This window comes from Balaenoptera physalus (assembly GCF_965194825.1).
Source record: "Balaenoptera physalus genome assembly, chromosome: 5".
Lineage (NCBI taxonomy): Eukaryota > Metazoa > Chordata > Mammalia > Artiodactyla > Balaenopteridae > Balaenoptera > Balaenoptera physalus.
The window spans coordinates 80,698,841-80,717,192 of record NC_138884.1 but is presented as its reverse complement, the minus strand read 5'-3'; the positions used below and the strand labels follow the sequence as shown (position 1 = coordinate 80,717,192).

General features: G+C 37.6%; 1 protein-coding gene across 4 annotated transcripts in view; it reads right to left on the bottom strand.

Annotated features, from left to right (window-relative positions):
- GABRA2 (gamma-aminobutyric acid type A receptor subunit alpha2) overlaps positions 1-17,908 on the bottom strand; it is a 115,156-nt gene extending 97,248 nt beyond the window's left edge. For 3 of the 4 annotated variants that reach the window (XM_082464288.1, XM_082464285.1, XM_082464287.1), the window contains exons 1-2: positions 16,486-17,551; positions 13,819-13,934 (exon numbers count right to left, since the gene is read on the bottom strand). In XM_082464288.1, the coding sequence (XP_082320414.1) occupies positions 13,819-13,934; positions 16,486-16,646 (277 nt within the window). In that variant the 5' untranslated portion in view covers positions 16,647-17,551. The other variant, XM_082464286.1, reaches the window with a different exon arrangement.
- Positions 17,909-18,352: the final 444 nt, after the last annotated feature.

Below are 18,352 nucleotides of genomic sequence, written 5' to 3'. Positions count from 1 at the left end.
TTACCTTCATGTTTTGGAAACTGAGGCACAGAGATAATAATTGGCCTTTTATAAAAAGAAAGGGGTTTTTCATAGATAAACTAGTGTTTTTTTTGTGCTCTCGTGCACTGCTTTGCCCTCACAGCCTCTTCTGATCAAAGCAAAGGCCCTTGCCCCTCTTCATGTCTTTAAAATAAAAATTTAATCAGTTCTTTAAGAACCTGGATCCTCCGGCCCTTGCCCCTCTTCATGTCTTTAAAATAAAAATTTAATCAGTTCTTTAAGAACCTGGATCCTCCGGGTTTATAATCTGGTCTCTGTCGGGCACTCTCATACAAACCATGTATAATATTTTTAAAGGGAAATTACAATTTTCATCTGTCCAAAAAGAAAATTTTGGAGCAACTTAAATAGAACATAAACTAATTTAAAGAGAGAGCTCTATTATTTTTCTGCCCTCAAGATTACACATGTGGTAAAATTTTATTTACCACAACACAATATTCAGAATTAAATTAGTTTTATAATCAATTATTTTATAACTTTATAATCAATTAATCAAATTTTATAATCAATTAATTATACTGGATTAATTCACAAGCTTCATGTCAATATTTTCTTTCCCACAACTAGCTAACTGTAATATCCAACAAATCTTTTGAAGCAGAGTTCAAATATCATCATGGCTTTATCACAACTTAGTTTTAATTTTTTAAATATAAATAGAGATAGGGATATGTTCTAATTTACAAAGAATGTGACAGAATTAGAGTGTACTGATAGCTGGATAGAGAAATTGTATTTAACATACATCATAGACTGTAACGGTCAATCTAGTATTTACTGGCAATTTTGTAAAATGTATCAGAAGGAATAAATTTATCTATGATTATACTCTGATAAAAATAAGATTTATCACTGCAACCTTTAGAAACATAAATTATGAATTCCTAATTATCAGAGTAAACCAGTGGCAGTAAAGATAATAATAATAATAATAAGTGAACACTTAGCCTCTTCTTGTCATTGCATTATACTCTGTATGAATGCTCCCTCAGGTTGTACAGCATGGCAGCCCTAGCTGAGTACTTTCTTGCTACTAAAAATGTGACCCAAAGACCAGCAGCATTGGCATCACTTGAGGGCCTGTTAGAAACGCAGCATCTTGAGATCCACAGAGATATATTGAATCAAAATCTTCATTTTAACAATCACCCTCCAGGTTATTCGTATGCAAATTAAAGTTTTAAGTACTTTAGATATATTGACCCATCATTGGAATTAATATTTTCTATTTTACAGAATAGAAAATTGAGGCACAAAACGATTAAGTAACTTTTATTAGCATTAGTAAATGTGGCAGGCATTGCCAGTAGCCTACTGAATATCCAACACATCTTCCTTCTTTCTAATAAATCCCCAGTTTTATAAGGGCAGAAATGTGCCCAACACCAGGTAGGGCACTCATTTTCCCAGATGCTCTCCTAGCTTGAAATAACTATGAGATAAATATGGAAATAGGCTGCAAGTGCTGGAAAGGTTTATTTTTCTGATGAAGGGAACTAATGGAACTGGCACCATCCCTTCATTTCATTCCAGCCTTAACCATGGATGTGATAGCTGGAGCTGCAGCAGCCATCTTGGGATCAGAAGGTAACAGCATAAAGGACTGAAGTCACACTAAGGAAGAGGAAGTGGAAAAATAAAAAAAGTCTCGGTTCTTGATGTTCTTGATGCCATCACTTAAGAACTCAGTACTAGGAGCCACCTACCTCTAGACTTCTTGTGAGAAAAACTGATTCCCCACTGAAGTCACTGCAGATAGATTTTTCTGTTGCTTTCAGACAAACGCATCCTTACCTGATAAAAGCTACCATGATATTCTTCTTTCACCTATGTTTTATTATTTTATTCCAATGTTATGGAGCAAGGTTTCCTTTGTTCCAATTGGCATTAAATTTGCACTATAAAAAGCCACTTGGGATTATGATATCCTCTGCTAATGTCTTCTTCAGACAGAAGTATGTAAAGTGTCACATCACCCTCTCTGAGCGGGTGGGGGAAATTACAGAAATGACAGCCTGCAAAACAGTTCCCGAAAGGGAAAGGATTTGATGAAGAGTCACTTTCCGCCCCACTAACCTTCATATCCACTCACTTAACATGAACCTGAGCACTTTTCCTTATCTGCTGATAGATTTTGCTTAACCTCCCAGCTGTTCCAAAGCGGTGGCAACAGCGGCAAAGATTGCAGCTGCCCCTACAAATGGTAGCAGTCAGATGCCTGAGAGTGAAATGCTTGTATTAGAAGCTGTCACCAGAAATGACAAAGACTAAATTGGGTGTGGCAGCAGCTAAAGGAGAGTGACAAAGGCAGGCAACATCCGTGTAACAAGCAGACCTCCGTCTACACATAAATATCTCCATCCTCAGTCAGCAACTGGCCCCCACGGGACTTCTCATCACCCCCGTATTTCACAGACAATAATGGAAATGCTCAACGACCCTCCCTGCTAATGCTATGAGTCAGATCATCAGTTTGGTGGCAACCAAAAACACCTCCAGGAGTTCTTCAGATTATCTGGGGAGCTTGAAAGAATGAGTGGAAAGGAATTCTTCTGCTACAGAGATCTTCTCCTCACTACTTCATCTGCCTGGTGTTGTCCTTTAAGAATTCAGACACTATTATTCAGATTTATATGTTTTAACAAGTCAATTTTTGATATTTAATCTATTTTAAATGGCAACATACTGTAATATAAGCACTACTGATCATACAGCTCAGTGTATAGCTTTCCTGTTAGTTCTCTTTGATCCTGTAATTTTGTAATCATTACTAAAGCAAAAGCTATTTAGAATGATAAATGGATACTCAGTTTTAATTTTTAGTTATCAAGGGACTTTGTTCTCTTAGTAATGCTCTAATGGCAACTCCCTTTAAAATGACTCTACACTCACCCCCATTTCATTATAACATTTTCACCACCTAAACCCACCCATTCACTCTCTTAAGACTCTAGAGTTCTCTTCCTCTAATAGCTGTTGGATGATCCCTTTGCTATTCTCCAAAGCACAGTCATCAGCTTCACATTTTTTGCTTCGACGATTATCCTCTCACATGCCCCAGATAACTAATTAAATCTACCCTCCAATATTCCCCTCTACCCGACCTGAACACCAGCCTTGCAATTCCATTTTCTTTTAATTAAGACTTCCTCTCTCTTGGTATCCAAAACTTTAATCTTCCTTGTAAACCTGGCTAACATTTTAGCTCACTATTTCCTTTCTTGAGAAATTGCAGAGTTTATGCAATCATGCAGCAAAAATGAATTTGTTCCATTTACCCTAATTCTCTGCCTATGGCTGATTTGCTTATTTCTCTTGTAAAGGCTTCAAAAAATTCATATAATTGAAAAACTGTGGACCCTCCAACCTATATCTATGAGTAGTAACTCATCATTTTTGCTTCAAAATCTAAAATCTTCTCACGAGTAAATAGCAGTAAAACGGAAGTCTCTCATCTTTTTCTAAAACATTCCATGACGTTTGTCTTCCTCCTCCAAACCACTCCTCCAGTTTAAGTCTGGAGCTCTCTTCTGTCCAGGGAAGTTTTTAACACACACACACACACACACACACACCCCATTCTAAAACCAGCTGATCCTTTTACATTCTTAATGGAAGTCAAATGCCTTCCCAGTACTTACTAAAATACTTATGTACCACTACAAAACATAACCTAAACAATGGGTTTGGGAATGCTCTTAGGAGGCATTTATAATTTTTATTCTCTCTTCAACCTTCCTTAACTTTGTGGCATAACTCTATTCCTCTACTCAATAGACAAGATCCAATTGTACTACTCAATATATGATATTCCTCAAATATTCACAGAATTTATGAATTACTAACCATCTCCACAAAATAGCTGAAGATAGCAGTATCTTCTTTTTGACATATTTTTCCTCTGGATACTATATCGGAAGAAGAAAACCTTACCTTTTCTTTTATTATGTTTTAAATCAACTTAGTAATATTCCGACTGAACATGTCCTCTAAGAATCCTGCAATACTTTAATACAGACAGAATAATGCCACACATACTACTGGGACAATCTTTGTGCTACATTTTGCATTTATTCCCCTAAAAAGGAGCTACCGTCCTGAATCTTAACAAAGATATTTATTAAAAGAATGCTCTTATAACAGAGTACTGTATTTTTGAATTTTATGCAAAACCATTTTTTATGTTCTTAACGTGCATGTTTTAAATATTAAAACAAACAAAAATTTAAAAAAAAATTGACATAACAATTCATATTAAATTAAGATGGAGATGGAGTCAAACTTTTCCATATGCTAGTTTTTTCATTTGTTAAAAGGTATAAAAATAACATACAGAGACATCAAATCTACCCTAATGTAAGTTACTTAAAATGCAAAAACCCAATGGAGAATTTGAAGGGATCTATATGTATCTTATAAGTTGATATCCTTAATTTGATGAGTTTCTATATGAAATCCCTTTAGATTTAAACATTAATTTTATTCTTATGATAACTTACTCCTAAATGAGAAGATCTAAACCTTGAGGAATGAGGGTATTTCAAGTTAGAAACAAGTTTTCAGAATTTTGTGTTGGGTCAGAAACATTAAAACTCAAAGGAAATAAACTAAATCCTCATGATATTACAACTCATATCATTTATTTTTTTATTTCACAGTTCATGTCTAGTTATTATTTAACTCATCTGTAGCTCAAAACAAATTAAGATAAGGTAGAAAATAAGTTTTCCTTAGAAAGAGAACTGAGGAGTATCCAGAAGTTTTGACTGGAATAAACACTTACCTTTCTACCTCTAGGAATGCCACTCTTACCATAAATACTCTCAACACCCCTGCTACAGACACAGAAAGACATGCCCTCTGGATGTTATATACTCTTCTGTAGATATCACAATTCTCAGCCTGACAGTAAATATATCAGAAATCACTCTTTTTTTCTGAGAAAAGACTTACACTTCAATAAAGAAAAACATACAATAATTATACAATATTCTTAATTAAGGAGAGAAAGAAGAAACCACTGTTAAGATAGTTGAAAGGCAGAAAGAGCCAAAATATGATATGATATGAATTTCTGCAAAGACTCAGTCCTGTTCGGCATAGTATTTGCAGCATTTACAGCAGGACCCAGCAAATCCTTGGCCCTTAGAAAGAAACAATGGAATGAATGAACTAGGCTTATAGAGACAGAAATTGGTTAACTCCAGTTGTATGATGCAAGTAAAAGTGATTTCTTTTCTTTATTCCAATAGCATGTTCTTATAATGGAACATGTGTTGTAGTGTTTCAAGTCATTTTGAGAATCACACTGTACCTACCTTATCTGCCCTCCAAGGGACTTCATCCCCTGGAGACCAACACTACACCTTGTACATCTTTATATCCTGCAGAGTGTCTGGCACATCATAAGCCTTCAATACACATGTGTTAGGGAACAAGCTACTAGAATAACTTCATTTGACTCTTTTCATGTTAACACATCAAAAAGTAATGAATTGCTGGCTGGTCAAGCTGTTCACTTGGCCATCTCCACTACCAATATAGATTTCTACAAATGATTGGAGCTGTAGCAATCAAAATATAACACTAACACAAATGGGTCAGTCATGCCTATGGTCCAATTTATCCACTGTGTATTAAGGAGTGAAAAAAAAAGAAAAATGTTGATTGCACCTGAGCTTAAAAGCTGGCAAGAAAACAACAGAGTGAGTGGGGTGTGCTTGTGCCCGAAAAGAGCAAAAATAACAATCCCTCAAAATTATGACTAAGGGCAATGCCTCTCTAGCAGCAACGGTTGAGAGAAGAAGCTGCTATTAACCAAAACTGTTTTAGGTGAAAAAAAAAGCCTTAGCGTTAGTTCATTGAAACGTGGATAGTATTCTCTGGGTCACTCACTTCAGTGATGTTCCCTTGAATTTTGCAGGACATGCTGTTTGGGAAGAAAGTGCCACCATCCAATCTAACGCAACCCGTTGCTGCCGTGTACGCACTCAGTCTGCCTTTCCTATAAAATAATCACAAGCTATATGTATAGTTAAAACATCAAACGGAGAAAGAGTTCTGCAAAACCTCACTCTAACCATTTCTGAAGAAGCCTGTCTTAGCACCATTCCCTGAGAGGGTAGGCAAGCAACACACAGCTTTAGAGTGAGGGTGTACAGAAACGCTAAGATGTTTCTTAGTCGGCTTGTAGTACTAAAAAGAATCCAAAAGTCTGCACATAACGTTACTGTGTTTCTGGTTTTAGCTAGCATGCACTGTGAGGAAGGCCGTCCTGTGAAGGAAGCCCATGTCCAGAGTTTCCAGCCTCCCAAACAGCATCCCACTTCAGGCACCTAGTACCTTTCTGCGTTCTGTTTCATGCCTCCCACAAAATAATTTTCAATAAAGAGGAAATGAAAACAACTTAATATCCATTATTTACATATTTACCCAAAGCTATTTACACACTTCTGTGAAGTCATCCCAATTTATTTTTATTTTCTCACTCATGAAATAATCAAACTCGGTGTTTCCTGTGACCTTTTCGCAAACGCAAGTGGGTGGAGAAGATCTGGTGGCAGAGAGTGAAAAAGGCTCTGAAATCTTCTTATGCCTAAGAAGGTTATCCCACTCCGGGCACACTGGGGGACCTCAGGAGACCTAGTCAGGAGGGAAGGGAGACTAGATTCTCTGCTGCCTCCTGCCTTTTCAGGAGCATCAGCCCCAATCACAGCTGCTGAATGAGGAGAATGCCGAACATCAGAGCTGTTAAGCGGAGGACCAGTACCTGAAGTTTACCCAGCCTCCACCTGAGACAAGAACTTCTTAAGGGCTCAGCCGCTTCCTTTCTGCTCAGCACGCAACCCACTTGTCCCCTGCCCCTTTCAATTCCGTATAGAGATTTCAGATCATTCTCGGCGTGTTATCTCCTTCCTGATGCCTCTACCACCCCTCACCTCATAAGATGTTGTCAAGCATCAGGCACGCACCCGGTAGCTGCAAGACCCGGAGCTCGTGCCATTCAAGTTCCTGGCACATCCCAGGCTAGGATGGTGGACACGCTTTCAGTTCATGTCCCTAAAATCATCATCTGCATCACATAGTGAGGTTTTCTTTCCGTAAATATGATTTTGTTCTTATAGGCAAATTCAGTATCATGAACTGATGATGCCCAATTGTTATATGTTACAATAATCTGACATATTTCTTTTGTGATTGGTTTTGTTTCCAGAGATTCTGTACATATACAAGAGTGTGCTACAAAATGAAGCTAATAGCATGAGAAACATACAAATATATCTTTTCTCTAAAACTGGGTTATATGTGCCACACGTTTATCCTTTTTTAGAAGTCACAGCTTTTACAAATTAAAGAAAGCATTGAGTGATGGACTCTATTGCATTCATAGTAGAAGTAGTAGTAGAATCAACAATAACAGCAATAATATCTACAAGTACTGAGTTCCTACTCTGTTTGCCAGACGCTCCAAAAATTTTTAAATTAAGTACTTAACAAACCAATAAGTCACATACTTTTAGCCCCCCATTTTACAAATAATGAAACCAAAGCAAGGAGAGGTTGAGTGAAAAGTTTTGTAGTTCATATAGTATGGCAACAGAATTCAAATTCAAAGATGCTGGTATTCAGAGGCACTGATCTTAACCTCTTCTTTATAAAATAATACAATGCTATTTTGAGGTCAGACTCCCTCTTAGATTCTGGGAGAGACCAGATTTTTGTACTAATTTTTGCCCACCGAATATCCTATATTTCATTTTTATAAAATTGAGGGTAGTAAAATTCATAGAAACATGTTATCATCCATCTCTCTACAGCCTGAGGAAAAATATCCAAGAGTGAAGTTGGAAACTGACCCTCAGGCCCTAAGTCTATAATCTGACATCATGTTTTTCATGGCTTTAAGCATAAAGCTGCTTCAAGTTTTTAGAGGACAAAACAAGAGCACTATGTACCAATTCTATCTAGACAAGCTCCTTGAAACAGCTTTTCAAAATGCAGTTAAGCACGGTACTCTATCTAGATTTTCCAGACTGAATCTATAATTTAGATACCAAGCCTTGTCATTTCTAATAGTTGTCATTGTTGAGCACTGTGAATGTTAGCTGTTATAAATATACAAGGCCTGTCTACACTTTCCTTTTTTTCAGTGACCCTCTAAACACAGTCCAAAATACAAATGTTGCTCCTTTTATTCAGTTAACAATTTGAAAGCCTCTTATGGAACATCAAAATCCATAGGGGGTACCTGAGTTGTTAGCTGCAATGACTAAAAGGAAGACTAAAGGAAAAATTGATTCAGTTATAAGTTCTAGCTAAGCTGAACATATGGTCTTGGTAGATACATTTCCAGACTTACAAGGGACTAAGCCAACCAAATGCACAAGACCTACCAGTATTTTCTTGGCATGTTTTCAAGGATACTACCTTCTAAGATGATGTTCTCCTTGAAGAACTCTCCTCTGCTATTCCTAACGATCCTAATACCTATCAATGCATACCACATTATGCTTTCTTATTTACTTGAACCATACCATATCATTGTGAGACAGACAGGGTAAATAGAACCTCCCCTCCAATTTCACAGGTAAGTAAATGACGTCACAGATGAGATAAATGAATCGCCCCAAATCCCCCAAATCACACGGTTAGTTCAAGGCAGAATCACAGCTAACATAAGCCAGGAGTTGGAATAATTGTAGTGATTGTTTCCATTCACCAAGAAGTCAGCCTAATACGCTGGTGCTAACAGTGAAAGGCCAGTACAGTAATTAAATGATAATTGTTCTGATGATTTTAAGGATAAGGTAAGTTCTATAGTCGATTCTTTTCATGGGAGCATACTAAATAACATAAAATAAAATAAATGAATAAAATCAAATTCATTCAAGAAATATTTAATTCCATGCTTACTGTGTGCCAGGCACTGTTCTAGATGCTTGAGAACCAGACAACAAAACAGACAAAAATCCCACCTCAATTAGCCTGCGTTCTAGCAAAAGAGACAAAAGTAAGCAACTGACCTAATGATTTAAAAATTATCTTGTATATTAAAAAATAGTAAGTGCTAAGTAAAAACAGAAAAAAAAGGGGTAAGAAGGATCAATATTGCTAAAGGATGAACACGTAGTATTTATCGGATTGGTCAGGGTAGGCCTCATTGAGAAGGTGAGCTCAATGGGTATCCAGGGAAGAGGGAACAGTCAGGGAAAAGCTCCAAGGAGTATCCTGGTGTCTTCATGGAACAGAAGAGAAACCAATGTGACTGCAGCAGTCTTAGCAAGAAGGAGAGTTGTGTGAGGTGAGGCCAAAGAAGAATAGGAAGACAGATTATGCAGGACTTTGGAGGCCATCGAAAGAAATCTGTGTTTTATTCTGACTGAAGTAGAAACCATTGCAGGATTTTGAGCAGTTGAGTAGTGTGATCAGGCCCTTAGTTTAAAGAGAACCCATAGTTCTGTACACCTTCAATGTTTACAGTGCTATATGTCAATTATACCTTAATAAAACTGGCAGAAAAAAAATAAAACCCAGAATTAATTATTAAATACCTTAAAGTTTTATCACTCGACCTATTGTACAATCTTTATCATGTATAGAAGTCCCAATTTATCCTCCTCCTCTCAGAATAAAATGCTAATATTTTTATTTTCCCTAAGAAGATATCAAGGCTCAGAATGTCTAAGTAACTTGTCTGGGATAAGATCTAGTAAGTTGAAGAGCCAGGTGAAAAGAATAATTTTTCTAACTCTTAATACAAAATTGATTGCTCTTTCCTATGTACTCATTTATACTAATGTTACAAAGGAAAAATAATAATAATTGAGATTAATTATTCAGATTATCCATCAACAGAGATGTTCAGTTTGATATATTAAATTGAATCAAACCCATTTTTCCCCTTATTATTAATTTCTGGGACATAATGATACAAATAATTTCCCTGAACTTTCTATTTGAAATGACATATGAACATTCAGGCTGAGAATTTTGGACAGAGAAGAAACCGTAATAATAACTGAAATTTACAACAGTGTATTTACAAACGTTTTCAAAGTCTTCTAGTTATTGTTATGTATTAACTCTCTACGATATGCCAGTCACTGTGCTAACTCCTTTGCGTATATCATTGTATTTAATATTCATCAAAAACCCTAAGAATAGTAATAGTAATCCCATTTTACAGATGACAGATGTAGCCCCAGAGAGGTAAAGGACTGAAAGGTCACAAGACTGCTCAGTACCCCATCTAGAATTTTACCTAAATCTCCACAGTCTAAAGTTAGGTTCTCTTCACTCAGCCACACCACCTTCCTGCAGCAGGATGCACAAAGTATCACCTCAACATTCCCAACTAAAAGGTCAGCCAGATGTGAGTAGCTCCGTTTTCCAGATGATTAACTGGTCATAGAAAAGTTAATCAAGTAATCACTATTTTTTTTTATGGTCACCATATGCAAATCAATATTTAGTTAGTGAGAGTACAGAGGATTTATGATACAATACCTTGCCTCAATAAGTTTACGATCTTGTTAAGGTAACAAGAGACACATAAAAAGGTAATAAATAATCCAAGACAGCACATAATAAGTGCCAAATGAGATACAAAGCCAACAACAGCTAAAGAAATTCAACAGAGGGAAAATTGAATCTGGGTGCTTCAATTCAGTTAAGAAAGGTTATTACTGAAAAGGACCCACATTGATGTGGTCTTCACAGGAAAAGTTTAGATCAGCAGAGAGAATGAGGAAGAATAATTCCAGTGAGAGGGGAATATTTTCCCCTCAAAGGCTAAGGGAGCAGATGTGAATGGATTATCAAGAGAAAATGAGTAGATGTGTTTGAAGTACAGGATAGATGGGTGGCAAAGTAAAAATTAAGCCAGAGAAGTAAATTGTAAAAACCTTGATTGTCACGTTCGGAACCTATGGGAGGAGGGAAGGAATTGATTGTGTTTAACTGCTAGTATGTTGTGTGTACACTGTAGTTTACGTAATCCTCTCAACAACACTATAAAGTAGAAATGCATCATGACCATTTTATTTATTTATTTATTTAATTTTTGGGGGGTATAGTTGATTTACAATGTTGTGTTAGTTTCAGGTGTACAGCAAAGTGAATCTGTTATACATATACGTATATCCATTCTTTTTTAGATTCTTTTCCCATATAGACCATTAGAGAGTACTGAGTAGAGTTCCCTGTGCTATACAGTAGGTCCTTGTTAGTTACCTATTTTATATACGGTAGTGTGTATATGTCAATCCCAATCTTCCAATTTATCCCCCCTTTACCCCCTGGTAACCGTAAGTTTATTTTCTACATCTGTAACTCTATTTCTGTTTTGTAGATAAGTTCATTTGTACCCTCTTACATGGGAAAGGAAATAGTCACCCAAGTCCAGGAAGCACAAGAGTCCCATACAGGATAAACCCAAGGAGAAACATGCTGAGACACATATTAACTGAACTAACAAAAATTAAATACAAAGAAAAAATATTAAAAGCAGCAAGGGAAAAGCCACAAATAACACACAAGGGAATCCCCATCATGACCCTTTTAAATGAAAGGAAATAGAGATTACCTGGCCAGGGCACAGTTTTGGGTGTGTAGATGGAGCAGAAATTCTAATCTAGATCCATCTGCATGCAAGGCCTATATTCCTTCCACTACCCCCTCATCACCATCTACAGAAAGCAATGGCAAGCTATCAAAGGTATTTCATCAAGACAAGAGAGTAATATATGAAAAGTATTGACTAAAAGAAGACTAATCTGACTGTGAAATATTAGCACATGTCCACTATCAGAGAAGGATTGGGGAAGGAAGATACTAGGCAAGAAGAGCCACTTTGTCTATTGCATTAACCTACAGAATGAGTGACAAGGATCTATACTCGAATGCTGATGACCGAAGTAAAAAGAATGGAAGGATATTTAAAAAAAAATATGAAGAGATAAATGGCAATATCCATGTCCTTTAACAGGTAGTTTGTACTTCCCAACTATACACCCACAGTGTAAACATTTCTCCTAAAATCTCATAGACAAAATCCAAGATCTAGCTTAAATATCTTAAGTTTTTTTTGACAGCACATGATTTATTTAAAAATAATAAAATCTAGGCCTTGGGAAAATATCTGCCTTAGTGCAATCTACCTCTCAAATCACCATCATGAATTATGACAGCCTCATGCTAGGCATACTTCTGTTGTATGAGTTTGACATTAGCTCCTTGCTATATATGCTAACATGGACGGTAATGCCTTCTATTCATGGTCATTAGAAATGTTAATTACTAAGAAAATATTCTTTTCCTTTCGTTTTTCCTTATTTTAACTTTTCTTTTAACTTTTTATTTTATATTGGAGTAAAGAACTTATTTACAAAATGGAAACAGACTCATAAACTTGAGAGCTTTTTCTTTTAGTAGACTGTGTATTAAACAATTGAATTATCTCTGAGAGATACAATGTGTCATACTTCTGAACATTATTCTTCCCCATCACTTCTCTCTTGAAATGCAAGGTACCACTCAGGATTCAAGTCCAAAACCACTATCAATTAAATGGCATATTATTTAAAAACAAGTTAGGTCTTTTCTAACCTTTTCTGACTCCTGGGCAATGCAAACCATACAATTGCCAAATATGCATAGAATTAACAACCACCTACGTTTTTCAAAGACAGTATTGACATAAACATCCAGGCGTTTATAGTCACTACACATCTTTTCAAGCAATTTAATATTGCAAAGTTGCCAACCTGGTAATAATCAGGCTAACTATATAAACCTTCAGTCAGCACCAAGCATTCAACTAATTCATCTTAACTTTGAATTAGTTATTAAACTGAACATCCTAATAAGTATAACATACATTTGATAAATGTGTGCATGCAGAGATATATATATATATATATATATATATATATATATATACACATCTCATGTTAGAATTAATGAGTAACAATATTTTGACTCAGAATCCTTTTAGGAATTACACACCTACCCTACTTATACCTAATCTCCTTAGTATCACCCAACTATGCTAAAGGATAATTAAAATTTAACACATTAGCCAAGCCTAGTTTCCTTTACCTTTATGGATAAAAATAGATTTGTTTTTCTGAGTTGAGAATTAATGTTTAAATTTGAAATCAAAGTGTGCCACAGGCCAATAAATTAGGCCTACAGCTAAAGTATATCCAAAATGTCTTTGAAAGTTTCAAGAATGCCAAACCGGTGCTGTATTTTAGAAATGTCACATGCACGTGTAAAGAAATATCATCACAGAATCCTGTGATGATTGCTAAAATTTATCTGGTTGCTAAAACTCAACCCAGGTACTCTTTTATATTTTTATGTTTCTCGTTTCTACATATCTGTACTAGTGTGAAAATAGGCATCTGCAAAATTCAATGAAGGAAACGAAAGATACTATACAAGCATATCTGCCCAATAATGTCATGCTTTCACATAGTCTAAGTTTGAAAAACTTAGCCATTATAAATAAACTAATTTAAAAACTATTCATGCACAAAGTCTGGGCTCTATATGACTTCAGGTAGTCTATAAAAGGTATGTTAAATACATTATGTCTGTATAAAAGGAATCAGAGATAATGTTTATTTCATATACCTTATTTTCTATTACCTATGTTTTTTAATATGTGACAATGCATTCATGTATAAAATGTATTAAAATATAAATATTACCCTTAACTTTTAAAGGCATTATTTTGTGAGCATTTAAGAAAAGGAAAACTATTTTTACCTCCCAGTCCTGGTCTAAGCCGATTATCGTAACCATCCAGAAGTCTGTCTAGAATTCTTGTAAAGATGGTAATGTTATTTTTAGCCTCATCTTCTTGGATGTTAGCCAGCACCAACCTAAACAGATAATTTTACAAGCTGATATATATACATACGTGTGTTTTGCAAGTGCCAACATGCTCTTCCTCCTTGATTTGAATTTTAAGGTTCCCTAAGCTATTAGTGTCACCCGTTTTCCTCTTTTTTTTTTCCACTTCTTTAAATGGCAGTATGTCTATGGGGAAGGTAAACATGCTGTTGGAAATCGATAATAAATACTAGCTTATCAGAAAGTTTGATGCCAAAATTATTTCAGATTTCTACCACTTCGCATTTTGTGTTACCTATTCAATTTTTCTAAAATCCACTCCCTAGAATATATTATGATGGTAGAGGATCACATGCAGATACTATTAGTAATGTTGTTCTGCATTTGGAAAGGTACAAAAACCAAAGGGACTACTGAAAGAATTCTTCAGTGATTTGAATATTAATTGGAAAATAAATTACCTCCTTGGAGGCACAGAATTTTTCCATCTTTCTCAGAAATGTCTTTTCTTTTTATGTCTTTTTCTCTTTTAAGCCAAGATGATTTTCTAACTTTGGGTATACCTCCACCCAATGGCCAAGTGCAATATAGACATCAGGGAAACTCTGCTGGCTGTGTTCCAGACTCCACTGAAGTCCGGAGGTGGAGGTGGGCTCTGAAAGCATCAGCAGCGCACACACATTTGCAGAGAGCCTTGGAGGAGTACCCCTCCTGACAGGTCTCTGAGAAGAGCAATAGAGGTCATCCAAAGATTAAAATGCCCAGCTACTTTGTGTGTGTGTGTGTGTGTGTGTGTGTGTGTGTGTGTGTGTGTGTGTGTGTGAGATAAATTTGCGGAAAGAATAAGTGGTCTTAAAATATCACCAGAAGAGGGTTAGAAACAGTGATTTTCTCCATTATTTCTCCATCAGAAAGCCAGACACCTGGTTTTGTGACATCCAGCAATTTGGTGCAGAAGCAACTGGATGTATAAAACAGAATGTCCCTTTTCACTGCCATTTTTTTCCTCAGAATGATTCAGAGATTTAAATTACTGGTCCAGAAAAAGAATCATTTATATAATAGAATAAAATACTGGCATGAGCATTACTGGTCAAATATAGAACAGAAAACTAGTAGAAGAAAATATGGTTAAGTACTGAGGATTTTCAATGATTATTAATGGACCACAGTTTGTTCACTCCTCTAAAATCAAAGATTATATGTAATTGCATTCTGATCAAGGTGTATTGTGTGAAATATCATTGACAGAATTCATTTGCATTTAAATGATTACACAGCTAGTAGCTAAAAATAGTCATAATACATCGAAAAATTGGTAACCAACTTCAAGCAAATATCCTCTTGGGAGAAGAGAAAATATTAAAATATTGATATAAAGATAAACATTTTAAAAATTATGTAAGCAAATTAGTTCATACCTCAAGCCTCAAAAGTTTTTATATTGCCTTAAGCTAACTTTAAAACCAATCACTAAGATGGTCATGAAGTTCCACTTAGAGATTTTCACTGGAAAGCGATTTTTAATCACATGTCACATTTTCTTTCTAAACTCAATATTAAGATATTAAATGAGGAGCTATTTTCCAATTAAAAATAAGACTTCATAAAGAGATTTCTTCTCAATTCTAGAAAGTATTTTCAAACTTTGACAATTACTGAGACAGGAAAATGAAAATTTTAAAGGGAAATAAAGGTATCATAAAATCATAAACACTAATTTTTTTAAAGGAATAGTTACATGGACATTATTATGAATCATATTTTAAGTTCTCTGGCATTTTGAAAACCATACCCTAAATTTAGGCAATTAATTAAAGCTGCCCATTGATGATTAAAAAATCAGAAAAGACTCCAATTAAGATGATGCTATTGAAAACAACAGAAATTAAATTTGATATTTGTAGAATACAGGCAAAACAGAATTTGTTACATTTTCAAAGTAAGTACTTTTTATGACAGTACCATTTTAGAAGTAAAAATTTCTAAATCAATAATATGAAAAGTTGATTAATAAATCAAGCTTTTGTTTTATTTGTTTGTGATTGTGAAGTTGTATAGTACCTCCACCTAGAGGTTTCAGATCCACACATCATTTAGGTTTTCTATGTTGACTGAAAGAGCCAAGACCATTTAAGAAAAAAAGGAAAGAGAGACAGAAAGAAAAAGAAAGAAAAAAAATTAATACTCAAATCATTTTAGCTTATGCTTTTCTGTTTGGCGTAAAGGAAAACTGATGTTTTCTTTACTGAACTTTGATGTTATTATAATCGCATATACCAACCACTTCAATTCCTTGCAAAAATATGCCATCCAAAGGGCATTCTTTTCTCCCGTGATTTATTTTTTTAGAAAATGTTTGTATTCACTTTTGTATTTTATCGCTAAAAACAAGAAGCAGTGAACTTTTAATAGTCTCTGTCACTTAATAGTTCTGTTTCTTGGTACAATATCTTTTCATTAGAAATGACCCTTCAAAATACTTCAGCTTCTCCCAAGCCACCTCTGCATTGATGACATTCAAGAAACACACGTTTACCCTGAATTTAAAATGGCAAATACAGTAAATAATTGTCTCACCTGGCTGGGCCCCACACCAAGAAAACAAGAAGCAGCAACTGCATGTTGCAGATGTTCAGTTTCATCTTCATCACCACTCTTTGTAAAGTCATGGAAGAAAAACAAAATACACTTAAAATTACATTCAGTCCCACCATCCAAATAGCCCAAAAGAATGTCATTTCAACTGGGAATTGGAGTTAAAGATATAGAGATTATTCCAGTGGAGTATGTGTAGGGTGTGATGACTGGAGGAGGATTTTTTTCTTTTCTTTTCTTTTCTTCTTTTTTTTCTTTCTTTCTTTCTTTTTTTTCTCTTAACAGAATGATGACCAAATAATCAGACTTTGCTCTGCCAGGAACTTCCCTCAGCCACATCGTCAGCAAACACTGTTTTGTGGACGCACACACGTATTAAGAACACACGGGACCCTGCACTGACATTTGAGCTAGAGAAAAGAATGGGTTGGAGGGGAGAGTGGAAAAGGGGAGGAGAAACGGGTATTTCATGCCACGTCCCCTCGACCAAGACCACCTCCGCAACCACAGAGGGAAAAGCAAGGGCCAGCCAGCCCACTTTTTTTCGATTATTCTTCTTTCATTACAATGAACTGCAGTCCTCACGTCTTCACTACTTCACTCCTTTTAAAATAAAATCAAATCACCTGCCTCCCTGCCCATCCACAGTTGCCCAAGACCACGTCTTGGAGGCAGCCGGGTTCGGATTAACTGCTGCGAAACAACGCGTCTGACAGCTGTTCCGGAGCCGAGGACCGCAATCCTGGCAGGAGCGTGAGGCTCCGGGATCCAGCGGAGGCAGGCAGGCAGCGGCGATCACAGTGTGCAAAGTTAAAACACTAAAAGAGCCAGGCTAACGCGCTGCCGGGCGGGCGGCTCGGATCTTATTGTAGTTGCCAATAGGCTTCCGGTGAGGAGTATCGAAATTATTTGTTAAACGTGCTGGGGAGGAGGGGGCGACCTGAGCCGCTTCGGTTTCCAGGGAGCATCGGAGAGTGAATGGGGGGAGACGAGCCATGCACGGGAGGCAAAGGTAAATGGGGAAGCAAGGGTCCCTGTTGGGACCAACGTGTGCGACCTTACCTGAAACGGCAAGCAGAATTGGGTGTTTTCCTCCCTTTGCCCTGATCTTGAGGAGATAGGAAACTTGAGAGAGACAGACAGACAGCCAGACAGACAGAGACTGCAGCAGCCCGGCGAGCGGGGAGCGATGGGCTGGTTGCAGCCGAAGGAGAGCGCGAGGAGTGGCGGCGGCGCGAGGAGTAGAAGGAGGCGAAGGCGTCCGTAGTGGCGGTGATGGGCGGAGGAGGAGGAAGAGGAGGCGGGGGAAGCGTCGGCAGGAGCCGGCTGGGTGGGGGGAGACGCGAGCAGAGGCGCGGTGCGCGCAGGCAGCGGCGGGCACGAGCCCCACGCCTGGAGGAGGAGGAGCCAGGCCCGAAAGGAGGGCTAACGAGGTTCTCGGCAACGCAGGGACGCCCCCCTACCCCCGCCCAGATACCGGGTAACCGCCCACCGCCCGCCGGGCACCGGCCAGGGCACAGCCCCAAGCGGCGGCGAGCGCCCGGGGAGCCCCGAGCACCTCCCCCCGCGCCCACGCCGCGCCGGAGGAGCGGAGCCCACTCGCCGCCCGGGACTGCGCCCCGCGGCCGCCCTCAGGGACTCCCTGGAGGCCCCGACGTTCCAGGGGGCTGCTGGTGGGTGCTGGTGCGGCGTCGGGGACGCAGTGTGTCTGTGCGGCCCTAGATCCCCGGGACCTCGCCTTGCCGCCCGCCCCCCAACGTGCCCTGGTTCTGGAGCGACGTGGCTGCCGAGGAGAGGTACAGCTCCCGCTGGAAGGCGAGGGGACTCATCACGCCTGTACTTGGTCATC